The sequence below is a fragment of the Physella acuta genome, unplaced genomic scaffold (genome assembly GCF_028476545.2).
Source record: "Physella acuta isolate Inbredline_101_S28 unplaced genomic scaffold, ASM2847654v3 ptg000716l, whole genome shotgun sequence".
NCBI lineage: Eukaryota > Metazoa > Mollusca > Gastropoda > Physidae > Physella > Physella acuta.
The window spans coordinates 474,565-500,842 of NW_026732234.1; the positions used below are offsets into that span (position 1 = coordinate 474,565).

At 36.2% G+C, this 26,278-nt stretch overlaps 2 protein-coding genes across 2 annotated transcripts; one reads left to right on the top strand and one right to left on the bottom strand.

Annotated features, from left to right (window-relative positions):
- Positions 1-1,022: 1,022 nt before the first annotated feature.
- Positions 1,023-5,248, bottom strand: LOC131949823 (integumentary mucin C.1-like). The gene is made up of 6 exons (XM_059311815.1): positions 5,244-5,248; positions 4,599-4,664; positions 3,768-3,888; positions 3,350-3,583; positions 2,994-3,144; positions 1,023-1,355 (listed from the first exon to the last, which is right to left on the bottom strand). The coding sequence occupies exons 3-6, from the start codon at positions 3,835-3,837 to the stop codon at positions 1,181-1,183; spliced, it is 630 nt and encodes a 209-aa protein (XP_059167798.1). The 5' UTR covers positions 3,838-3,888; positions 4,599-4,664; positions 5,244-5,248; the 3' UTR covers positions 1,023-1,180.
- Positions 5,249-7,757: 2,509 nt separating this feature from the next.
- On the top strand, positions 7,758-25,633 carry LOC131949848 (uncharacterized). Its single transcript, XM_059311859.1, has 30 exons — positions 7,758-7,776; positions 10,039-10,192; positions 10,352-10,511; positions 10,912-11,043; positions 11,420-11,500; positions 11,718-11,790; positions 12,175-12,287; positions 12,586-12,745; positions 12,952-13,188; positions 13,603-13,610; positions 13,779-13,789; positions 14,428-14,546; positions 14,984-15,144; positions 15,621-15,822; positions 15,969-16,120; positions 16,691-16,906; positions 16,990-17,217; positions 17,337-17,450; positions 17,654-17,881; positions 18,418-18,622; positions 18,800-19,039; positions 19,405-19,634; positions 20,452-20,642; positions 20,750-20,934; positions 21,496-21,600; positions 21,845-21,997; positions 22,160-22,263; positions 22,577-22,721; positions 23,501-23,790; positions 24,238-25,633. Exons 1-30 carry the CDS (start codon positions 7,758-7,760, stop codon positions 24,433-24,435), a joined length of 4,614 nt encoding a protein of 1,537 aa, XP_059167842.1. The 3' UTR covers positions 24,436-25,633.
- Positions 25,634-26,278: the final 645 nt, after the last annotated feature.

Below are 26,278 nucleotides of genomic sequence, written 5' to 3' on the forward strand. Positions count from 1 at the left end.
GAATTAAGATAACTTTTACCCAAACTTGCATCGTAAAATTTAATTTTCCTTTAAAATGGAAAATAAATATCTCCTATTGAGTCTGTATAAAATTCTCTGTTAGGTTATTTTTATTTACTGTCCCTCAAATCAACCTTCTGTGGGACCCTCAGACAAACCTTCTGTGGGACCCTCAGACCAACCATCTGTGGGGCCCTCAGACCAACCTTCTGTGGGGCCCTCAGACCAACCTTCTGTGGGACCCTCAGACCAAACTCCTGTGGGACCCTAGGACCAACCTTCATTGGGACCCTCAGACCTAACATCTGCAGGACCCTCAGACCAACATTCAGTGGGTCCCTCAGACCAAACTCCTGTGGGACCCTCAGAACAACATTCTGTGGGACCCTCAGACCAACATTCATTGGGACCCTCAGACCAAACATCTGTGGGACCTTCACACCAACCTTCATTGGGACCCTTATACCAACCTTCAGTGGGACCCTCAGACCAAACTCCTGTGGGAACCTCAGACCAAACATCTGCAGGACCCTCAGACCAACATTCTGTGGGTCCCTCAGACCAAACTTCTGGCAAGTTTTTCCAGGATCAACTTTTAGTTTTTTATACATGTGTTGTTTTAGTTTGTTGTGGACTGCTCTGAGTCTGAAGATAAGGTGTTGTTCTTTGCGTGCAAATTTGTAACATCCGTCGTCTTATGTGCAGTTTTGGGTGCTTTTCATACATTTGAGATTGTTTGGTGCTTTTTATTATTCTTTAGATTGCTTTTGGATGTGGATATAGTGTTTTCTTTCAAATCAAAGCAGGTTTTAATCGTTTTTATCAAACCCACCCCACACCCTTCCTAGCCCTTTTTGTTATTGTTTAGAGGAGTTATTCTGTTCCAAAAAATTAATTTAGTTATTATATGACCTGGAAAAAGTATTATTTTAGCAGTAGGCTAGATCTGTATTTTGGACTTTTTCACCTTGTAGTCATCGAGCCCTTAGATTATGTAAACAAATGCCAAATGAAAAGATTTTTTTTTTAAGTTTTTATTGCCAGATAAAGATGTATCAAAGTAGGTTTTACTTTAAAATCCAAAATTTTAATTTTGAAAAATGTAATATAGACAGAAAGAAAGACTTGAGAACACTTGTTAGGGGTTCCATGTGCCAACAGTGTTAGAACCACGGTTCATTTAAACAAACTGTACAAGTGTGACGTCATACGGCTTCACGGGCAGGTTGCATCCAACTCCAGTACAGCAGAAGGTGCAGTCAAGGTCAAGGCCAGTGTAATCTATGACCAGGCAGATGGGTTTGGTAGACGTCTGCTCCCACCACTTTAACCGACAGAAATCTTCATCGGCGCATCTGGAAGTTTAGAAATACATACAAAAGTAATTGAAGACATCTTTATCAATTTTAAACGATTTTATTTACATGTGTGTGAATAATGTACCAATGTACGTTAAAGATTTCAGGTAGCTGATACAAGAAAACATAAAAGTACGGCAGATTTTTGTAGATAGAAAAAAGATTTTAGTTGCACTTTTGATTAAATTAAAATTACAATAATATTCAAATTTAGAAGCAGAATAATAAAAACAAAAGATAAATTTGTTTTACATTCATTAATTAAATACGTATCAGCAAAATCGGCAAATATCTTACAATTTAAACTAAGCGACGGTTAATGACCGTGCACATGTTAATGCACATGTTAAATAACAAAAAGTTGGAAATTTTTTCTCATTTCCTATCTGATTAACATTATTATATAACCTTTTCCTGAGACCACGGCCCCTCATCCTTATGAGCCTATTGACTTTATAGGACGCTTCACCGTGATAACCTTGACTACACAAGGTACTAAAAAACTAGGACTTTTAAACAAAAATACGAGTGTGAAATCATTTGAGAATAAAATAAGCTATTGTTTCAAATTAACAATGGGGTCATCTATAAAAGACGGTACACCTTAGCCTACAACCCCCCCCCCCACCCACCCACCCCCCCCCCTTCAAAATTGCAGATGAATTATTTTTTAGCGCAATTTCCATTCTGGAGAATTGCGTTTATTAACTCGTCATTTCTGGGAATGGATGGATGGATGGATGAATGTGTGTCCGGGCTTTAAGTCGTATCTCCTCCTCAACGAAGCAATATCGATGAATAGTTCCAAAAGCAATTATGTTAAGCAAGTTACGAGAATGAGCATAGGCCATAAAAATTCCGGGTTTCTTTCATGTATTTCCCGGAAAAGCCAAAAAACCTCGAAAAAATTCAGTTTTTGGCCCATATCTCGGCAACCAGACCACTTAGCGACTTGAAACATGTACCAATCGATTCCTGTCATAATTTAGAACAATATTGCCGAAGAAAGTTTTCAAAAATATTCTCTCGTTCGGTCACAAATTTTAAAATTACATAAACACCTACAAACCGATTGTTCTTCTAGCTTGAACGCACCCCAACATTATACGTCAGAGCTATTTTTAGATAACATAAGGAAATTGCGCACAAATGTCACTAGACTTTTTTAATTAACTTGTTTAAATATTGACTGAGCTCGGTCAAAATACCACAAACCATCACACATCGCTATAAAAAGCCAGAATCCTTACTCATCTCCAAAAAAATACACACATAGTAAAACATTTGTAACTAAAATCAGTTATATTTTATATAGTAACTGACACACCCTTTAAAAAACGAAAGACAAGATAGATGCTAGGTGTTAGGAAATATTGGGGTAGGAAGACATTTCTACTATATGGTTGTGTTGACTAAGTATTGAACGTACTACTTTGCCTTTCCAGCTTTATTTTCTTGTCAACAACCCTGCTGGGCGATGTTGGCAGTGTGGTGATGGCGTGTGAAAGACACTTTGTAATCCAGGTAAATATTTTACGGTACAGTTCATATTGGGTCCCAAGGCAGTAAGACAATGTATTTATCGTTCCAGGACCGGGCGATGGAGCTTATCATTGAATCTTCTCCCAGACCTACCCTTTGTAGATATCCTTTTCCACCTGGTTCTGCACGATGCTGGTGAAACAGTACGGCTGTTGCTGGTCACACAGCTTTGGTGGCGTCACCTGGACAGTGTAGGCGTCACACGGCTCACTCACGTTACACTGGATGCATATGTTGGGTGGTACTGTGGATATGTGAAACAATGGATGGTATGATGAGAATTAGCGGTGGTGTGGATAACATGAGTTGTAGCTCGTTATGGGTAGCATTTTTGTGTCATGAAAAAATAGAATTTCTGGAATGAGGTCATCTTGAGGTTGGAAGCACAAAAGGACTAAATATTTAACTAAATAATTATTTATATATTTAGTACATATAGTATATTTTACCTGGTGTCGTCGTAGTTGTAGTTGTAGTTGTTGTGGTGGTAGTTGTGGTGGTGGTTGGTGTTGTAGTGGTGGTAGTTGGTGTTGTAGTGGTGGTAGTTGGTGTTGTAGTGGTGGTAGTTGGTGTTGTTGTGGTTGTAGTTGGCGTGGTTGTGGTGGTAGTTGGCGTGGTTGTGGTGGTCGGTTCCTCAGTTGTAGTGGTCTGCTCCACCGGAGCTGCTGTTGTTGTGAGGTACTCTGGAAGAATTTTAAAGAACATTTTTTTTACAAAAGTTGCTGGGTCGAAACCCAAACACGTCTAAAAATTTCGAGGTTTTTGCAGATATGAAAATGCGTTCAAATGATTCAAGAACTTACAAATTGTGATAAACAGGGCCGAGAAATAGGTCGCGACATTCAGAACGTGTCGAATGGTACTCACGTCCAAACAGTTCCTCCCTCTGTAGCTCACACTCTGTCACACCGTGGCAACAGAACGTGCATTTTTCCATGTGGGTTGGCTCGCAGTGGTGGAAGTGGGTCAGTTCATGATGGTAGCATGCCTAGAGGATATAATGGTCAGTTTGTGATGGTAACATGCCTAGAGGATATAACGGTCAGTTCATGATGGTAGCATGCCTAGAGGATATAACGGTCAGTTCATGATGGTAACATGCCTATAGGATATAACGATCAGTTCATGATGGTAGCATGCCTAGTGGATAATGGTAACATGTAGTGAATATAACGGTCAGTTTGTGATGGTAGCATGCCTAGAGGATATAACGGTCAGTTTGTGATGGTAACATGCCTAGTTGGTTTAACAAATGGTCAGTTTTTTTATTGTAACATCGCTAATCATTCCATTCAAATTAATAGAAATGTCACTATTCCGTTCCAGCCCCCAAAATGCCACCTCATTTATTTTTGTTACGTGTTGTAGTTTTTTTTTTAAAGAAAAGTGTATTTATACATGACAAATATAATAATATGTTTAGTAACATATTAAAGGATAATGCAAAAAAAAATTTTAAAAAATGAGCTGGTTTTATTAAGTGTATTTATCTTGAAAATCAGCCGACTTGAGCTGTATTGGTTACCTCGTGTGGTATATTTTTGTAATTTGGTTACCTTGTGTAGTATGTACTAGTTACCTTGTGAGTGGAGCCTATTGTAAGATAATGTAATTTGTATGTTAGATCAATGACCAAAGGCGGGGTGTGTACTGATTGGATGACTTACAACTTGACTGTGTGTACTGATGATGACTTACAACTCGGCTGTGACAGATATACTCGACACTGTTGAAATCTTTCAGATGGACCGTCAGCTCACACACCTGACAAATTAAAAAATTATTGAACAGTCGCATCATTACAAACGTTTTAATTTAACATTATTAGAATTTGAATATATACCAAGGATACAACAGTGTCACCATTTCTCGATTTTACCATGGGCTAAAATATAAGCAGTGTAAATTTGATTGCTATATGTGCATAATTTTTTTAAAAAAAAAAAGCTTTTTCGTTTTTAAAACAGCCGAAAAATTCAAAATGGCTTTTTTTTGGGTGGGGGGAGGTTTCCATGACAACCGTCATTGTTTTCAACCGTCTTTTTTCTGTTCAGTACTTGCTTCCATGTGCCAAACATGACAAAAGTACTTTTATGGCTAAAGATGTTAAATTGTAAAATATGAAAGAAGAAAAAAACTAAGAATATCTCATAAGTTGTGGGCTATCTAACAACTGAGAGATAAATTGTTAAAGTTATCTTGTCATTGGTTTGGATGATGTCTTTAAGATTCTCGACAGTTTGACGTCCACCACAGCCAGAAGAAAATACCTAAGTCTTAGGACATGTTGCACACGTGTGCATGATGTGTAGAGAGACTAAATGTCACGTGACCAAAACTTACGTCATGTGACTGGATGGCATGTTTGCACACCCGTACACGATGTGTAGTCGTATCTGTTGTAGCACACGGGGCAGTCTAGGGCCTGGGCTGTGAAATAAATAAGACCAGTGACAACATAGTTTACTCCCTTTGTTTTGTTTCTTTTTTTTTTTTACTGTCTCCAAAAAAAAAGTTTTAAACTGTTAGCCGATTACGCTGCGTTTTAACAGAATAGAGTAATGTTTCTTGAAGACTTTTTTCTCCGGGGGAAGGGGGGGGGGGCACTTAATATTTTCGAGGGGGGGGGGCGGTCAACATTTTCCTTAGGGGGGCAGACACTGATAAAAGTATATGTTTTCTATATAAATTCCATTTCGTTCGGGGGGGGGGGAGGAGGGTAGACTTTCTTCGAGGGGGGGTGGGGGGGCGGCTCTGCAAAGCTTTAAAAATCGCAAAGCTTTAGCCGTGTAAACTCATGTCCACAGTTCAACGGGCTGTTCCACTACTCACTACCGCAACTACTTAAAATTGTTATCTCCCCTTTTGTTATTGAATATCGTCATCTTTAAATTAACTTGTAATGGTCAGGTTAATATCTAATTAGATTAAAAAGTATATATTCTTGCGTTGTCATCGGAAACAAAATTATATGGATAAATTCTTCACTAGAAGCTGGTCCAGTCCCCCACCCACGGACGGACATTGTGACCTAAGTATTAGCCCAGTTCTAACAAATGTTGAGTACAGATCTAATTCTTCTTGTACGTACGTTTGCAAACACAAAACTGTCCCTATACCAACACTATAAATTATTTGGTGCACCAGGACACCAAAGACATAAAAGTAATAAAGGAAAAGAACTCCTAAAAATCTAAAAGCGAAAAGAGCGAATGAAATAAGTGCCGTAAAACATTTACCAAAAACCACCAAACAGCCGAAAAACAGAAGCACCAGCTTGTCCATGACAATCCGTTCGACAAAACTTTCAAGTCTGCCCGGACGAAAAAAGTTGCAAGCAGCGTTCAAGGGTTCCCTATCTTTTTATTTGAATAAAAGTGGACGGGAACGATTCCTCTGCTTCGATTACAAGTTAAACTTCGATTATAATGAAGTATCTGTTTCATTTTTTGTATCGTTTTTTTTTTCATCTTGCCGACTTGCAACAGCCGCAATTTGTTTTTTTTAATAGTTTTTTTTAGGCAGCTTTTAATTTTTTTCTCTGCATTCCATCCATTGTTTGAATTAAAATATGTGATATCATTTGAAATTAAATTATTTGACAATCACAAATGATTCAAGCAATTATGGATATTTGTAAATTGGACGATTTAACACTTTAATTTTAATTTTAGGCTACATGTTTGATAGGTTAATATGGCTATGTTGTTTATTTCGAACTTAAAATTTGTGTAAATTTTGTAAGTGGTTTTGATGAGTTTTTAGTTTTGTGAGTTACATTGTTAAGTAAGTGGGTTTTGGTTCGCTTTTTAGTTCGCATTTATTATGTAATGTAAGTAAATTTGATGAAGTTTTAGTTTGGTACGTAGCTTGTATAACTTCATATGCCGAGGTCACAGAAACAAGTAAACTCTACTTCACTTGCCCCATAGACCGTCAGGTTTGAAAGGGAAAATTTTTAATTTACGTTACTTGTATTATAAAGGCAAAGTGATTTTTGTTTTGTTTTCTAGCTTGTATTTATTATATAGGTTAATTTGAGGACTGTTTGTTTGTTAAAGCAACTTTTAGAATGTACATACTTTTGTTTGATTTTTATTTTTGGAAGTTACATCTAACTAATATATCAAGTGTACTTAGAAGAAAGAAAACGATATTGATGCCAATCGTGTATGTTAGTTCGCCAAAAAAATGTTTAATTTGCTTTTTTTATAATCTGTAAGTAAAAATGTTTCTTCCTATCTGTAACAATATTTTTTCTCTCTATCTGTAACAATATTTTTTCTCTCTATCTGTAACAATATTTTTTCTCTCTATCTGTAACAATATTTTTTCTCTCTATCTGTAACAATATTTTGATGTCACCGTCTGGTGAAGGTACAGCTTATCTGGAGGGTTGTAGGTCACCGTGACCGATCACCTTATGCAAGCTCGGTCTTATCGTCGAACCAAATGTTTGCAGACGTGAATATCGTCTGCTTAACTCAGACTTTTTAGCACTGAAGATCTGAAAATTATAGCGAGAAAATACCTTGATATAAAAATATAATGAAGATAAATAAGAGGAAAATATACGAATCGTACCCTAGCTGTTGATAGAGTATCTTAAAACTAACAATTATGTAATTATCACGTGATGCGGCGTGTCTTGTAAGACAGAGTAGACGATATCTCTGACCTTGGATTGAATCAGTAGTGGACCCTTCTTGCTTCTTTACTTTCTAAAAAAAATATTCTTTTAACCCCTACCTCTTCATAACTTAAGGGCTCTAATTAAACCCTACTGTGAACTATTTATTGGTTTGATGTTTGTCTACAAGACAATCACATTATTAATCGCAACATTATTTTCTCAACATGCATAAACAAAGGACCAGTAAGACTTAATTAAAATAACACAATTAGAAAATTGTGTCCGGTATGTATTTCGACAAAATAGTGTCTGGTATGTATTTCGACAGGTCAGCTAACAGATAAGACACGAAAGTTTAAAAAACAAAACATGGCAGCCATGTTGGTTTCCAGACAGGCCGTCTGTCACGTGGACATGCTACAACATGTGTCGTCACGATTTGACGCCCTATCAGCTGATTGAAATTTATATTTTTATGTTTTAACCTCGCTATCTTGGGGGTGGGGAAGGGGCTGCTTTTAGGGGGGGGGGTGTTATTTAAGTAGAAGGAAATCTAATACTGCACTTCATGACATTTATAATCAGATGCGACTATTGGATGGCTGCAGTTATTATCTTCTAATTTCAAAGGCAGTTTCCATAAAAAACTGTGACTACTTGAGTCAAAGTTTTGTCCATAATTGACGTCATATTTTTGTGACGATTTTTCTCGCCGCTCCCCCCCCCCCCTCCCAAACACCCCACAAATGTCGTAAGCTCATCTAGAATGATGTCACAATGATGAACCCATAACAATCTCTGGTGATACAATCTGTGTACCCATCACACGGCTTCCCCACATTGCACTGCAGACACAGGTTGCGTTGTTCTGTGGATGGTTGCAGAGGCGTAGCGACCCTTCCGGCGCCCGGGGACAAACTTTCTATTGCACCCCCCCCCTCGAGATTTTCATTTGCACCCCCCCCCCTTTCGAGATTTCCATTAGCACCCCCCCCCCCCTCAAACTTTCGATTTACACCTTTCAATTTATTTTTCCAACCCATTTTGGCGCCCCCTAAGGTCGGCGCCCGGGGACATATGTCGTCCCCCGCCCCCCCCCCCCCCTCGCTACGCTACTGGATGGTTGTAGTTGAAGATAAATGGATTTGTTGTGGATATACTCCATCATGATATGGCTTCTGGAGATAAACTAGTAAACCTACACGCTATGAAAGATTTTTTTCCGTATTTAATTTAGAAAATGTCCTATTTGTTGATGAGTAAAAATGAGCCTCCAATCAAAACGTTTCTGAATAGTCACGAAAAAGTCTAACACACACATATGTACTAAATACGTAGGCTTATGCCCTTTGCAAATTAAATGTGTTAACATATAAATGCATACGTTGTTTGTTTTTTCACTCAGTGGTTAAATGGTGTTCATTATTTTTTATACCATGTACACGTGGTATAACATGAACATTGAATTTTTTTTTTAAATAAAAAACTCAAATAGCTAAAACAACGCACTATAGACAGTCAAAGAGACGACAAATAACAGTAACAAGGGAGCCATAATGTCATCAATCATATGCAGCAAACTTCGAGTTTTGTTTAACATAATTTAAAAGAAAATCAGCCACGACCGACCAATGTCGTACACCACTTAGACTTACAGCGACCACATATCTTATCTTTGCATTTCTGTCAAGATTCTGTCGATTGCTAGCGTTGTATCGGTTTCGTTTGCACTCGAGGAACGAAGTTCAGAAGCCGTAACCAGAGTTTCTTCCAGGCATCTCTTCGGGGGGGGCAAAGCCCCCCTGAAAATTTTTTACCGCCCCCCCCCCCCCCCCCCCGAACGAAATAAAATTTATATAATTTATATAGAAAATATATACTTTTAACAGTGTCCGCCCACCCGAAGAAAGTTTACCGCCCCCCCAAAGATTTCAAGTGCCCCCCCCCCCCCCGGAGAAAAAAGTCTGGAAGAAACACTGGCCGTAACTAAGGACGGGTTAAGCTTGAGCTGAGACCCTGGCGTAAAAAATATCCCGGGGGTGGGGCTCTTATTATCACTGTCAGACGGGAAAACTTGAGTCAGACTTGAGGCATGGAAGGCGAGGCGATTTGGTGCCGTGTCGAATGGTAGGTTCGGAACCCGTCGGGTCTGTCTGTTCTGTCTTTACTTGGACTATATTCTGTACCTTTGTCTACCCTTGGCGTTGAAATATCACTTTATGTTTATATTGCTATTTCAGTTACAACGCCTGCTTCCACCCCTTACCATGTTTACATTATAGCTATACAAATCTGTGTAGCCTATATAGCTTTCAAATATAGATATATATTATTTCTTTCATAGCTCTGTTTATTGAATGAAATGTTAATCTATTTCTGTATTTTAGAACTATATAAATGTAAGAGAAAAAAAACATTTTAGTTATTATTTCCAATGATATATATAATATATTTGACCTACTTCTGCAGCTAATTTTAACATTGTTATTTTCTATACTTCTTCAGGTCAAAAAGGCATTGGCTTCAAGTCTGTGTTTCGTGTGACCATGAGACCTGAGGTCCACTCTAATGGTTACCATATTTATTTTGATGTCAACAGTGGACCAATGGGCTACATCCTACCTCACTGGTCAGATGACAGCAAACAGGGGGACACAGAGTAAACAATCAGAATTTTTTTTTAGCAAAATGTTCATTGCATGCTGGTATAGGCCAAATCACACTTCACTACAAAAAACAAAAAAACGAAATCATTATAAAATTTTAATTATAGCTCCATTTAATCTTATTGTCAAGCATTGTTTATAACTTTTTGCAGCAAACAAACTTGTGATTTCAGATGGCAAACAAAAATCATTTTGCCCTGGACTGAAGAAATCAGGCAACAAATCCGTACCCATGCCGCCCGTTTCAATGACATAAAGCCCTCACTGTTGCTGTTTCTTCATCGCCTTAAGAAGATAACAATAGATAATAAGGTCAGTCATGATTTTATTCTCATGCTTATTTTCTTATTTTTAAAGTATATATTCTGAAACAATTATTATGTAATTATAGTAGTTGTAATGTGCTTAAAATAGACTTTGTTTTGAACTCCTAAATAAAAGTAAAATAAAGTTACCCTTTTGGACCTGTTAGTATAGTTTCTATGGCCTCTGCATATTTGCATATAAATAGTGTAGTCAGTTTTATGCCCATCCACCTTTACTGTCCTTTATGTGAGTCAGATACCCTGGGTGGACTTGAGCCCAGGATCTTGAGATTTTACTGCTTAACTGTGCCATTCCATTGGAAAATCCTAGGGATTCATTTTAAATTGTATTACGGCCAACATGAATCTGTTATGGCTTACAATGTTGATAAAACCAATGATTACAGGTAGAAGGTGCAGAAACTTTCATGGTGCGCAAGGATTTACCTAATGGAGAAATTCACATTTCACACAATCATGGCACAGACAAGTGGTTTGTGCTGAAGAAAGTTTTGGATACATCAGACATGTCCTTACAGGTGAGTTGTGGATACATCCTTCAGGTCATTACATATGAGTCATGGATACATCAGGCGTATCCTTACAGGTGAGTTGTGGATACATCAGGCATATCCTTACAGGTGAGTCATGGATACATCAGGCATGTCCTTACAGGTGAGTCATGGATACAACAGGCCTATCCTTACAGGTGAGTCATGGATACATCAGGCATATCCTTACAGGTGAGTCATGGATACATCAGGCATATCCTTACAGGTGAGTCATGGATACATCCATTATGTAATTCAATATTTTATTTTAATTTAGCTCAAGCTTGTTTTCCAAACAGATTTTTTAACCATCTCAACAAGTTCTACTTTTATAACCTAACATTGTGTTGATCTTTGAACACAGGCTAAATCAGGTGCGGAAGTTGAGTGTACAGAAATAGCTCTGGCATTCCCATTGAAAAATACATCAGCAATCAATTCACAGGTACATTTACTATACCTCACTGCAGAGGATTTTTTTTTTAAACTTTAGGATATGTGTTCACTAAAGATACATTATTCTTTGAATTTTATTAAGTATTCATTCCATTTTAGAAATATTTTTTAAAAGTGACTCCATTTCTTGCACTCGCTTGTTAAATCTGTTGTTAGTAATATTACCCCACATACTGTCACATTTTTACTATGAAATTAAACCACAGGTAAAATATGAGATGCAGCCAGTGTTTGCTTTTCTACCTCTCAGGTCGTTTGGGTTTAGGTTTATCATTCAAGGTAAGTAATGAAGTTGTATACTGGAGTTACAGGGCTAAAAAAAATTGTACATGATTCATCTACTTAAATTACATACGTAACAGTATTCTATACAACATAATATTGGTATATGTTTGTGCTAGCATTTTATAACATTTGTTGAAGATTTAATATTAAGGTTTTTCTCCTATTCTTTTACTAAACAATTTTGTTGAATTAATTTATTTAAAAAAAAAAATTTACTACATATGAATATGCAGTTAGTCTGATACACAAGAAAATAATCAAATAGCAGCTTTTTTTTCTACAACCACATGATGAGATTTTTGTGTATGTGGACTATCTATTTTGACAAGTTTTTGTCTACCTATTGGCAACTTTGACAATTGTTGTGTGTACCTGTAGGAGACTTTGATGTTCCCTCTAGTAGAGAAGACATTGATCAAGACAGTGCATGGAACCAGTGGTTGAGGGATGAGATTCATCTCTTGTTTTTAGAAGCTTTTGATGCCTTCAAGGTAAACAATCAAATCATTTTTTTACTGCTAGATGAACAGTGTCTGTATTAGTTTACCTATTCCGCACTATCATTTACTTATCCACACCACTGTTATATTGCTTATTGGTTTCCTTTTTTTTTAAGTCTTTTTGTTACAATTTTGTTTCACTGATACTTTTTAAAATACAAAATGTTGATGTGAAAATTGTAACAGTCAGGGTGCCTGTGGGGCAGGTAAACCAGTTTTCTACAGGCAGCCTGTCAGCAGGTTACCTGTTTTCTACAGGTAATCTACAACCAGGTATTCTTGTTTTCAGACCAAGCCAGACATCCCAGCCCTTGAAGCCTTTGTCATGTATCTTCAGTTCATCCCCCTTGAAGGAGAACTTCTGGATTTTTTCAAGCCAGTCTCCACACAGATCTTGAGACAACTCAAAGCAAAGGAATGTGTCCCTGTGCTTTCTACAGACAGTAAAAGTAACATATACATTTTCAGTAGAACAATATTACATTTTTATCGCAAGATGCTGTTTATCAGTATTATATCAACAAAACATTTTCTCTCTTCAAGTCTGTTACTTTTAGAAGTAACTTTATATTATAAGAAGTTAACAGTTTTATTATTAGAAATATTTTTTTATCAATTTATGAACCACTGATCATGAATATTTTGTAACCACTAGGCATTGTGTGGAAAATTCCATCAAAAACAGTGATCACCCATGACAAATTAGTTCTGAGAATGATCTCCCCTGAGAGGTTGCAGAAGGAGTTAGACTTGTACTACCTCCACCCTGATGTGGCCAAAGTTTTGAGTGAGCCACTTCTGCATGCACTGGGCATCAACTCAGTAACAGCTAAGCATCTGCTGCATCTTGGACAGTCCATCAGTCAAAATTTCAAGCATACAGATATTGAGGGTAGGCTTTAGTGGTTTAATCTCATCCATCAAATGAGCTCTAACCCTGGTGCAAGGGTACCTGTCTCATGTTTGGGACAGTAAGGGTGGCTGGGCATAATGCTGACATACCATCTTCACATGCCAAACTCAAAAAACATATAAACCCTACTTCATCTGCCCTATGTATATATCCTTGGGTTTAAAGGGTAACTTTAACTTTACTGGTCAAAGTTATATTCAGATATTAAACTGTGAAAGTCATTCACTTGATATAAATATATATTGATGTTTTCATTGCACTAACATCAAAATTATGTTTGATTAACTTTTATATATCGCATATAAATCTTTAGAAATAGCAAACTGGTTGGCCTGCCTTTATCGCCACCTTGATAAACATCAAGACAATTCTGAATTATTTGATCATCTTCAGAATATGAAGTAAGATTTTTTTAAATATCAAGATGAAAAATATGTTTTATAACTGCTTATTTTTACTCAAATTTCTAAATGTATTCATCTTTAATATTTATGCAGTGATTTAAAGAAATGTTTTTAGTTTTTATGCTGTGTAATTACTTTTAAATCAGTTTTTTTCTCTTATTCTAGCTATTCAAGAGGTATTTTTCAGAATAAATTACATTTTTGTGTTTTTAATAATTTGATAACATTTTTGTTGTTTATTTTTGTTTTTACTCCACTTTCTCCCTTTTCATATATATATATATATATAGAGAGAGAGAGAGAGAGAGTTGGATGGAAAGTGACACACACACATATTTTGTATCTACCCTTGTTTTTATTGTTGTTATTAATTATCACTGGTTCTTCATTTTGGAAAATTTGAAGTTTCGTTAGCTCAAAGTTTCATTTGTTTTTTATTTAAGTCACCACACGTGTATCAGCTGGTCAAAAGTTTTTTTGTTGTTTTTTTTAAATTAAAAATTCCCAAGATAGCCTTATAAATAATATTGGGATTTAGATAATTGTATTAGTTTTGACTTTAAGAATTCAGCAAACTTTAGCTTTCATTTTAAAAGCTCCCTTTAAACCTTATAATTTTTTCAAACCCTTATACTTGTATGTAATTATATGTATTTTTCTTTGTGTAGTGTACTGTTTACTTCACTTATTTAAATTATTCTTACTTCAATAAAACTAAGATATATATCAGCCAGTATGCATAGTTTTAATTAACAGCACTTTTATACTTTCATTTTGTCTTTTCACATAAGATCATCATGAAAATTACTTTCAGGATCATTCCTTTATCAAATGGAGACCTGGTATCCCTCACACAAACAACAGTTTTTCTCTTGATCAGTACAGACCAATCAGGTCCTAGCGAGAAAAAGCAAAAAGCTGACAAAAGCAGAGGTATTTTATTTTTTTCAATCCATGTAGGTAGTATTTTTTTGCAATTGCATAATCAAGCAAAAAAAATTATTATTTAATCACATAAAAATTTTGGTTTGTTTGTTACATTATTGTTTTAAAAGCGTAAGGTCCAAGCAATAGTCATCATCAATGTTACATTTGTCCTGCAACTTTTAAATAATTAAAACACATTGAGATGTTCAATGTTTCTGATCTCCATCCTAATTTGGCTTTTATATCTGCTTCTGGATTTTTATTTTTATCTTTAGAATGTCTTATCTATAAGGCAATTTGTGGAGCCCAATAAACATGAACAATATTAAAGTTGACACATTAAACTTCCACTGTGTCTACCATGGACAGATCCTCTAGAGAAGTTAAAGACAGATCTGAACTTGGTTGACACATTAAACTTCCCCTGTGTCTACCATGGACAGATCCTCTAGAGAAGTTAAAGACAGATCTGAACTTGGTGCACTTTGACCTGGTCAACACCCAGGCGGTCAAGCTACTGCAGAGAATTGGCATCAAACAATTGACCGCTCATGACCTCATCCACAGCCACATCATGCCTGTGTTGAGATCAGATCAATGGAGAGTAAGTTGATGGTTGATTTGGTTGTTTTTAGCCAACTTTATAACTATACATACACTTCAATAAATACATATGTGTACTTGCAATATGCTGCAAGTCAGATACTATGTCACTTACTGAGTGAGTCACTATTGCTGGTTATGGTGCTAGCCAATAAGCTCATCATTGTCTAGGGGTTTTTATCAGTAGTGTCTGAATCAGCCACAGTAAAATCTTGTAGGAAGGACAAAAAAACTTACCTGAGTTTAAAAGTTGATTTACTCAATAAAAGTGTTCTGCTGAGTGAGGCTGTAGTCCTATCCTAATCGCTTGTAGGTTGATAGAGCAATTATCAGACTAACCAGAATTTGTAACCATGTCCTATCCCTCTAGCTATTTCCACAGATTTAAACTAATGAATTATCCTTTCTGGTACTGATAGCTCTGCCCACTGGTCATTACTACCCTTACATTGTCTAAGCTGTCCATCTCTCTTAAAGGACAAACATCCAGACATCATAGTCAGTTATCTGATCTACATCAAAAATGAGTTGGACAATAATCCATCCATCTTGGACAAGTCGGAGCTGCGGTCAGTTATAAAGCTGGTCACAAACCATGGCGTTAAGTCCCCAGTAGATGTTGACATTCACTTCTCAACAGCCTATGGAACTAAAATTGACTTGTTCCACTTATTACCTGGTAACCTAAAATCTCTTAATTAGAATTTGTAATTATTTTCTTGTTATCTACATAAACTTGATCTTTCATTAATTTCAAAAACATGGTTCAATATAAGCCATCTGTTATTATTATTTAATATTCTTTTTTTGTACCTTTTGTTTAAGGCATAGACTGGGTTCTACTGGACTCGTCCTACCTGCCAATCCCCCCCACACAGCATGACAAGGACACCTGGAGAAGTTTTCTCCAAGACTTGGGTGTGGTGGAATTCCTGAAGGTGAGAGAGGTGGAGCTACAGGTGGATGAGATCAATATGGTGAGTACTGTCCCACTATACTGAGGCTTATTGTTGAGTCAAGGTTTAATTGAAATTGCTGAAGCTTCCAATTTGTCCCAATACACTGAGGCTTATTAATGATTAAAGGTTTACTTAAGGCTGCTGAAACTGTCTAGAATTAATGAATCAAGTTTTAACCTTTCCTGATAAAGCTTCAGTAAATCATAAATGAATAAGTTTATTTGTAGGAACAACTTTAACCTAATGAATTGAAAATTTTAATTTTTAAAATAGAAATAATAATTTGAATTCACTTATTATCTACTTAAACTTGGTGTTTCTCTTTTTCTGTTTGGCATGTAATCTTTTCTTATTTGATTGCCCAAAATCTTAAACTTCAGAATTTTAAGTATTCATATGATGAGCATTAGCACGTTAGGGAAAGTAAAGGCGGCTGGGCATAGTGCTGACCACACTATCTCTTCATATGCCGAGGTCACAGAAACAAGTGAACTCTACTTCACTTGCCCCATAAATCGTCAGGTTTGAAAGGGAAACGTTACTTTTTTTTACTTATATGATGAGCATGAGATTTTTTTCCAAATCCAGCAAGAATTGGCTGACTTGCCAGATGGGTATACCATTCTGGACTTCCAATGTGAAGAGTTCTACAATCTTCTCAACAACAACCAGCAGCCTGACACTCTGTATGAGCAGATGGGGCAAGTGTTTGAACTGTTGAACAGGGAATGGGAATCACAGTATCAAAACTTTGTCTGTAAAGAGATAAGATACAAAAATGGAAAAGTCCACAAAAAAACTCAAGTAAGTTTTTGAGTTATTGCATTTGTTTATCACAGTGATGATGAAATGTATTTAAAAATAATATTCTTTATTATTAATTTTAGAGCACTTTTGGTAAGCAGTTACAGTCCTTGCCCTGGCTACCAACATACTCAACCAAAGTCACATTTGACAAACAAAGTAAACAGCTGGATTCCCAAGAATTTCATAAGCTGCAGTCTCCAGTTCAGCTCTACCTGAAACAGGATAATATACAAAGATTGCTTGCAGATACAGTTCAATACCTTGATGTGAAGTCACAAAAGGATACCCCGTTTACAAAATTCCTAAATGTAATACATTTTCACTGTATAGAAATTATTCATTTATTATTTATATTTATAATCTTTTTACTAAAAATTTCATTGTGCCATTTAATTTTATTTATCTTATTTTTTATTTGTAATATCAGATCAAGTCCAATGTAACAGCTGAAATGGTTAAAGAGAATTTAATCTCTTGGTGTACTAGAGAGGACGATGATGTCCCAGTCACATTCTGCACTAGAGTCTGGCACTTTTTTGAAGTAAAACATTTTTTGATCAGTTGATTTTTTTTCCATTGTAACTATAGAATGTCTGTTTAAATAAACTTTTGTAATTACGTCTTTCTGCTCATGTAGCCTATATTTGATTTTAATCATAATAATATATATTAGAAATGGTTTATGATTCTCCACCAAATTTATTAAATTATTGCAATACAGAAATTAAAATTTAATTTTTTCAGGTGTATGCTTACCTAGAAGGAAATCTGAAACCTAAAGAATCTCAGGACCTCTTCCACACCCACCCTGCCATTTTTGTCCCCCTGACTGAGTGTGATGGGGCTGGAGAGTTCTGTGCGGGGTTGATGATGAGGAGAGATGAGGTCTGGTGGTCTGACTATGATGGACTCTTCCTCAAGTATCAGCCCTCACTGGACTTGTACAAGTCTCCACTACGCAAATTTAGAACAGTGAGGATACATTTTCACCAGTGTTTTTGTTAAAGAGCATTATACCTTTTTGTTGTTTTTTTTTAAAGCAAATTTCTTTGTCGTTTGAGGTGTTGACTTATTTAGTAATATCCAGAGCGGAAAAAATAAATATTGTACTAATTGTTTTTAAATTTTCAATATCAACTTAATATTGTATTTTTTTAAATTTCTAGATGCTAAAACAGCTTTATATCTATTTTTTCTATTTTGTTAAACAACACTTAGCAATTATCTTTTGGTAAATTTAATTTTCCCCACAGGATAATTTTAATGTGAAAATTGTTAATATTTAAATTAATTAACCACACCTAAAAGGAAGGTTTAATACATGCTTAATCCTTTTATTGGATAATTCAAAAATGAATAGGCCTACTAGTTTTAGTTTAAAAACACATTTTAAATAGATTAAATAATATTAAAATTTGAATATTCAAACAAAACAGTAGAGCATTCTTAATTTAAAGTTGGATACACCTGCACATAGATATCATAACATTGATTTATTAAAATTCCAGCTGGAGAAAATGTACCAGGAACAATATAAAATGTTAAAAAAGTTGTTCAGGATCCAGAAAGAACCTAATGCACTTTATCTGGCAGAACTTTTGAAACACATCTGCACCATTCATTCACTTTCTGAAGAAGGTGTTTTGGCAGATAGTTTAAACATACTTTCAAAAATTGGAAATGATCTAAGCCTTGCTGATGATATTGAAGGAGGTGAAAATGTTGTAATATTGTCCTTAATATATTCTTATACACTTACTTAGACGTGACAGTTCATAAGTGTTATTTATAACATAAACATTATTATTTTAATTTAAAATATAAAAAACTTAATTGCTTATACTACTTTACTATGCTAAAAACAACCGTTTAACTTTTTATACAATTCAGGTGTGCCGACTCAATTTGCTCTGGAGGTTAAAGAAATCTTCCCCCAAGTGATGGAAATACTGCAAGAAGCTTCTATGTTCCCAACTAAGTCAAATCTCTGGGTCAGTATGAAGGATGGACCAATGATAGCAGATGACGCAGAGCTAGCAGAAATGTTTAATTCAAAACCCGGGGTCCATTTTCTGCATTTGGATACAAGGGGTTCACACAAGCATGAGAAAAAGCCAGATGGAACTATGGGTAATGTTTTAACTTTACTTGAAATCACAATTTATGTTCACATTTGTTTATCATTTGTCATTTTAGGAGAATGAAACTTTGTAACTTTATTTTTGGGTAGAGGATGTTTGTCATTTTGTGACTAAAAATTGAATGTCATTTTTGGGTGGCAGATAACACCAAAATATTGAGAAATGTAATACTAACAAGTTTTAGAATTATAAGGAGTAATTTTATATAATACTTGTAAAATTTTAGATATTTACTGTTTATCTCATTGGTTTTATTTTAGAATGAATATAAATAAAAACATTTGAAAAGAATTTGTTTTTGAAATAAATCAGACAATATATCTTCTATAAAATCTGATTGATTCCTGTCAGCAGGTAATGAGTACCTAGAGCACCTGTTCACATTACTAGATGTGAAAAAATTAAGTGACTGTGTCACTGTGGAAGCCGTCACATTAATGTTCCTGCCATACACCAAAGGCCAGACATACCTCCACACTGTTGTTGGTCTGCTACAGAGCTTTCTGTATAAGCACTATCCTGAGGTCTACTGGAGAGTGAAGGAGAAAAAATCTGGACAGTTGAAGGAGCTGCTGGTGTGTCAGGTGGGTCCATGTTGACTTTAAAGTCATGGGGTGGTCAGGTGGGTCCATGCTGACATCATGGGGTGGTCAGGTGGGTCCATGCTGACATCATGGGGTGGTCAGGTGGGTCCATGCTGACATCATGGGGTGGTCAGGTGGGTCCATGCTGACTTTAAAGTCATGGGGTGGTCAGGTGGGTCCATGCTGACATCATGGGGTGGTCAGGTGGGTCCATGCTGACTTTAAAGTCATGGGGTGGTCAGGTGGGTCCATGCTGACTTTAAAGTCATGGGGTGGTCAGGTGGGTCCATGCTGACATCATGGGGTGGTCAGGTGGGTCCATGCTGACATCATGGGGTGGTCAGGTGGGTCCATGCTGACTTTAAAGTCATGGGGTGGTCAGGTGGGTCCATGCTGACATCATGGGGTGGTCAGGTGGGTCCATGCTGACATCATGGGGTGGTCAGGTGGGTCCATGCTGACTTTAAAGTCATGGGGTGGTCAGGTGGGTCCATGATGACTATAAAGTCATGTGGTGGTCAGATTTTTGATCATCCCTATCCAGACTTCCATTAACCCTATCATTTATCCTAACATGACCATTACAATAACAGTTTCTTATTCTATTTGACATGTGACATTGTTTCCAATACAACCTCATTCCAAAGCAAACGTTCACTTTTTATACTCTCCTCATTTAATGCACAACCTCCCCTTATTGGTACCTAGAACATAAGATTAAAATATTGAGCAGGATATAATATTGCTGATAAAGATTCCCACTATTTTCATACAACTTGTTACTATTCTCAATGGCTTGCCATCTTATCAATCCCAGGTTAGTGAACTAAAGATCAAGTATTCATTATCTGGTCATGAAGAGGTGAATGTGGTCAAAGAGATGGATTGTTTTGTCATTGACAAGCATTTCTACATTCAAAAAGATTTTATCACTGACATGGATGTCATTAACCGTCAGATTGCCAAATATTTTTCTGATGGAGACAATAGCTGTTGTAGAGAAATAGGGTAAGGATAAATAATTGTTTTACTACCTTTTTCCAGAGCCCCATTTAACCCCCCCCCCCTATTTATGTAGTTAAATTCTGTTAGTAATTTTTTGTGCTGTCCTACAGGCGCTTGCTGCCAACAAAAGCATCTTTTCTTGACCACCCATCTGAGGAGTTTTTGGCTGAGATGTTCAAAAGGAATGAGTTAGAAGATTTACCTGCTGATGAGGAGGCATGGGTTGTCTCCCTGCCTGTGATTCCAGTCAGTCCAGTACCTGAGCCTGAGGAGGAGATGATGGTGTATGGAAAAGGTGAGTGAGCTTGTTCAATGTATGATTCAGGTAGCCTGACAGGTAAATTGTATGACAGGTAATCTGACATTGTATGACACAGGTAGTCAGACAGGTAAATTGTATGACACAGGTAGTCTGACAGGTAAATTGCATGACACAGGTAGCTGACAGATTGATTGTATGACACAGGTAGTTTGACAGGTAAATTGTATGACACAGGTATTCTGACATTGTATGACACAGGTAGTCTGACAGGTAAATTGTATGACACAGGTAGTCTGACATTGTATGACACAGGTAGTCTGACAGGTAAATTGTATGACACAGGTAGCCTGACAGGTTCATTGTATGACTCAATTTGACAGGTTAGCTGTATGGTTAATTGTATGACATATATATCAACTAATTACAGTAGTATAAGACAGGCATGCAGATTGATAATTGTGTATACTAGTAGTACCAGACAAATTGATTTATAAAAATGTCAGGTTTCTGTGGCCAAGTTATAAAGGCTGTGATCAAAGTGTTTTGTTACATCCAAGTTATAAAGGATGTGATCAGAGCATTTTGTTACTTCAGGTACTGACACAGAGGATCCAACCACTGTGGTGGAATGTCATGAAAGACAATCCTGGCCTCCAAAGTTAGGTCAAGAGTTTGATCCCTTGGTTGTTCTAAAAATAGGTATTTATATTATACTTGTAGATTTATTTTGTAATTTTAAACCTGAGCCCATCTTTAAGCACCAGTTGTTCAGAGAATGGTTAGTCTATGATGTGATTGTTTTAACACTTTATATTGGTTCAAATCAAATATAAAAATTATGGTGTCTAGCATACCACTATAACTAAAATTCATTTACTTTTTATAATCTAGAAAAAAAAAGGTATTGAACTGTAACTCACTAAGAATTATTCCTTAATGTCAGATGGCAATAGAGCTGACAATATTTGGCCACCACCAGCTCCCCCTGAAGGCTTTATCAGCCCACCTCAACCAACCATCACATACAGATCAGGGGAGACAACCACGAATATTTCATCATCGGCTACTGAAGACAGTGATGAAAGATCTACTGAAGGTTAACATAAACATTGAAATTATTTATCTTGTTTATATCAGCTGGTCAACTTTTGCAATTAATTTTTTTGTGTGAACTTTTATAATTAAGATAGACTATTTGCTGAACAATTTTTTTTTTTTACATTAATTTTGTATGATATTTATGATCTAAATAATAAAGATGTGAAGCAGTTGACTGGAACACAGCCCAGGGATCATGGCAGTACCACTGTCTCCAGATCTAGCTCAGTGCTAGAGGGTCCATATATCCACACTAGGATACAGGTGGGCACTTTACAATGTTTACCTTTAGCTCAGGTGTGTAGATATCCACACTAGGATACAGGTGGGCACTTTACAATGTTTACCTTTAGCTCAGGTGTGTAGATATCCACACTAGGATACAGGTGGGCACTTTACAATGTTTACCTTTAGCTCAGGTGTGTAGATATCAACATTAGGATACAGTTGGGGGATTTAACAAGTTTTACCTACAGCTCAGGTGTGTGTAACATTTATACATCACCTGAATCCATGAGCTCTCCTATGTCTTCCTGTTATCTTATGTATAACACATGGATATAAAAACCTTTTTCAGGGAGAACAGATTAACAAAGACAGCCAGGAGTTTCAGGGTTTTGAATACCCATTTCATATGCCAGTTGAAAGTACAGAAAAATATTTTGATACTTTTGGTCAGACCAGTGGACAGCATGGTGCCAACCATGGTGGCATTAACTTTAGTGAGTTTATTTTATAGCCTGTTTCTAATTTAACCTCTTATGGCCAAAAACATTTTTTTAAGTATGCATAAAACATTGCCTTATGTATTTTGTATATCTTATCAGTGATATCTTACAAATTCTATACCAGGAATCTTAATTAAGTCTTTAGGGTAAACAGATATATGCTTTACCACACTGCAATGCCGTCCTATAAGCTGTCTTGTATTAAGTATATGTTATGCTATGTAAAAATTTAATTTAAAATTATTCTTATCCACCTGCAAAATAATTCCCATCCAATGTAAAATGATTCTCATTCACCTGTAAGTTAGAACGAAGAAGAAGAAGACCTGTAAAATCATAATTTTTTCTAATCTACCTGTTAACTGACTCACCCACCTGTAAAATGACTCACCCACCTGGTAACTGACTCACCCACCTGTAAAATGACTCACCCACCTGTAAACTGACTCACCCACCTGTAAACTGACTCACCCACCTGTAAACTGACTCACCCACCAGTAAACTGCCTCACCCACCTGTAAACTGCCTCACCCACCTGTAAACTGACTCACCCACCTGTAAACTGACTCACCCACCTGTAAACTGACTCACCCACCTGTAAAATGACTCACCCACCTGTAAACTGACTCACCCACCTGTAAACTGACTCACCCACCTGTAAACTGACTTACCCACCTGTAAACTGCCTCACCCACCTGTAAACTGACTCACCCACCTGTAAACTGACTTACCCACCTGTAAACTGCCTCACCCACCTGTAAACTCACCTGCAGATGAGCCTGTCTGGACAGAGACCAACAAAGAACTCGACTACACTGAGCTCAAGTGTGAGCAGAACCTGATCACATCCCTGCAGACGCTGGCAGACGACGCCTCCCTCATAGAAGTAGGTCAGTGGGGCGAGAAGCTGGTCTGGAACTTCCTGCAGCAGCAGCAGTGTGTAGACCAGACAATTGTGGATGTCCAGTGGGCCAACGTGGACTGTGAGAGGGGGCTGCCTTATGACTTTAAAGTCACTTGTCTGACTGATGATCCTAACAAAACTAAAACTATTTATATAGAGGTGAGAGGTTTAATGGGAAATTTAGGGAGCTCATAAAGTCTGTGTCGGGTGTTTTGTGGGGTTAAACTTGGTGCAGAATGTTTGCTCGTTTAGGCACTTCTTTCATTTTATTTCTACAGTTTTTATGGTTGAGTTACTGTGATTGTTGCACTAATAGAAAACTTAATAAGTTACAAATATTCAAGTTTAGTACTTGACACTTTGGAGGAAACTGTGGAGTTACAAAGACAGCCTCAGAAAAATTAATTAAAATTGTTTTAGCTATGTTAATTAATTTTTTTTTTATTATATATTCAATTCATTTTTTTTCTACTTAAAACTATAAGGTGTGGCATATTTCTATTCAACTATAAATGAAAGTTCAGTCTGGACATGACTCTATATTCTAAATGTAATTTTCTATTTGCATGAACAGGCCATCACATATGTTTTGCTTCCTTTTCTCAGGTGAAAACCACCAAACACTGGTCGAAAGAAAACTTTCGTATCTCCTACAACCAGACAGAGTTGGCCATCCAGCAGAAGGAAAACTTTGAGATCTATCGCGTCTATGGAGCAGGTAGTTCCAGCTCAAAGCTGATCAGGATAGAGAATGTAGCAGAGAAGATGCACCAGCAGCAGTTACGGCTGTACCTGGTTGTCTAGTATTTAAATCATTCTAGTCACATGATACCTTATTATTTTCTAGGCCATTCGCAATATTTTGTGACAACTTTATTCCAAAGATTTGAAATAATTATCTAACTCTGTTTTTTATATATTTCAAGAAAATTATTTTAACTGTTAGACATTTGCAATATTTTATGATAATTTTTTCCTTTACTTCAGTGTATGTAAAATATTTTGTATTGTTTGTTGCTTCAACAAACCAATTATAAATATACCACCAATTATTGTCTAAATTATTGGAATTTTATATTTGCCTTTTTAAAAACATTTTGACTTTTTTACTCACCGGTTATAGAATTTTTATATTATATTAATTTATTATCACATATGCCATGTTTTTAAAACCATGTATATGAGGCTATTTTGATCTTCTATATTGTTTTTAGACAAGGGAGTGCTGAAAAATTAATTTTGATTAACTAATATTTGTATTTATAAGTTGTTGTTTTTTTCACTTTGAAATTATGTATTTATTTCATGAGTGTAATTTTTCTACAATAAATGAAAGTTTGATCAAGTAGAAGGGTTTAATGAGAAAAAAATTTCCAGAATGCTAAACTTTATTGCATAATTAATTGGTCTAGCTGCTCGTCATAATAAAATGAAATAGTTTCCTAAACTAGATAACTGTGTTCACTGTTGACGCACCTGTGTGGAGTTTTGTATAGTGACAAAATCTTTAGGGTAAACTGGAAGCTGTTTTATTCTTCCTTTTTTTTTCTTTGGTTCCTTCTCTGTGTCTCAACTGTTTATGTAGAATATTTCAGTTGTTTTTTAATATATTTACAGCATTACTTGTTTTACCTTTGTACAATTACAACACAATTTAATGACACCAAGAGTTAAAACGACTCAGATATTTTAACTCTCTACCTTTACATTTAACCAGTGATCATGTCTTTTATTTTATTTTTATTTATTTATTATTTAAACCTCTCACAGTATTTATAACATAAAATGTATGGCATGTAAATTGTTATATGTTTTAATTCTTTATGTGTAATATACAAATTTACATGAATGTGATTGTTTTTTTTAAGGAAATCTCTAACCCTCAGATAATTTAATATAAATGTATTGATAATTTTTTTTATACATCAAATAACTTTGATCTTTATAATATAATATAAATGTTTATGTTAAGAAACTGAGCACCATTTATATAAATATTAAACATGAGTTTTATAATAAAATGGTTATAAATAATATCTCACATGTTAATGCATTGTTTGTTTTAAAATTTAGAATTAAGATAACTTTTACCCAAACTTGCATCGTAAAATTTAATTTTCCTTTAAAATGGAAAATAAATATCTCCTATTGAGTCTGTATAAAATTCTCTGTTAGGTTATTTTTATTTACTGTCCCTCAAATCAACCTTCTGTGGGACCCTCAGACAAACCTTCTGTGGGACCCTCAGACCAACCATCTGTGGGGCCCTCAGACCAACCTTCTGTGGGGCCCTCAGACCAACCTTCTGTGGGACCCTCAGACCAAACTCCTGTGGGACCCTAGGACCAACCTTCATTGGGACCCTCAGACCTAACATCTGCAGGACCCTCAGACCAACATTCAGTGGGTCCCTCAGACCAAACTCCTGTGGGACCCTCAGAACAACATTCTGTGGGACCCTCAGACCAACATTCATTGGGACCCTCAGACCAAACATCTGTGGGACCTTCACACCAACCTTCATTGGGACCCTTATACCAACCTTCAGTGGGACCCTCAGACCAAACTCCTGTGGGAACCTCAGACCAAACATCTGCAGGACCCTCAGACCAACATTCTGTGGGTCCCTCAGACCAAACTTCTGGCA

Coding starts and splice junctions, on each gene's coding strand:
- LOC131949823 (XM_059311815.1), bottom strand. CDS start 3,837: ATGGAAAAATGCACGTTCTGTTGCCACGGTGTGACAGAGTGTGAGCTA. Junction 3,145..3,349: donor TACAACTACGACGACACCAG/GTAAAATATACT, acceptor ACATATCCACAG/TACCACCCAACATATGCATC. Junction 1,356..2,993: donor GAAAAGGATATCTACAAAGG/GTAGGTCTGGGA, acceptor CTAAACTTCCAG/ATGCGCCGATGAAGATTTCT.
- LOC131949848 (XM_059311859.1), top strand. Junction 10,512..10,911: donor AGATAACAATAGATAATAAG/GTCAGTCATGAT, acceptor CAATGATTACAG/GTAGAAGGTGCAGAAACTTT. Junction 17,218..17,336: donor CGTTTACAAAATTCCTAAAT/GTAATACATTTT, acceptor TTGTAATATCAG/ATCAAGTCCAATGTAACAGC.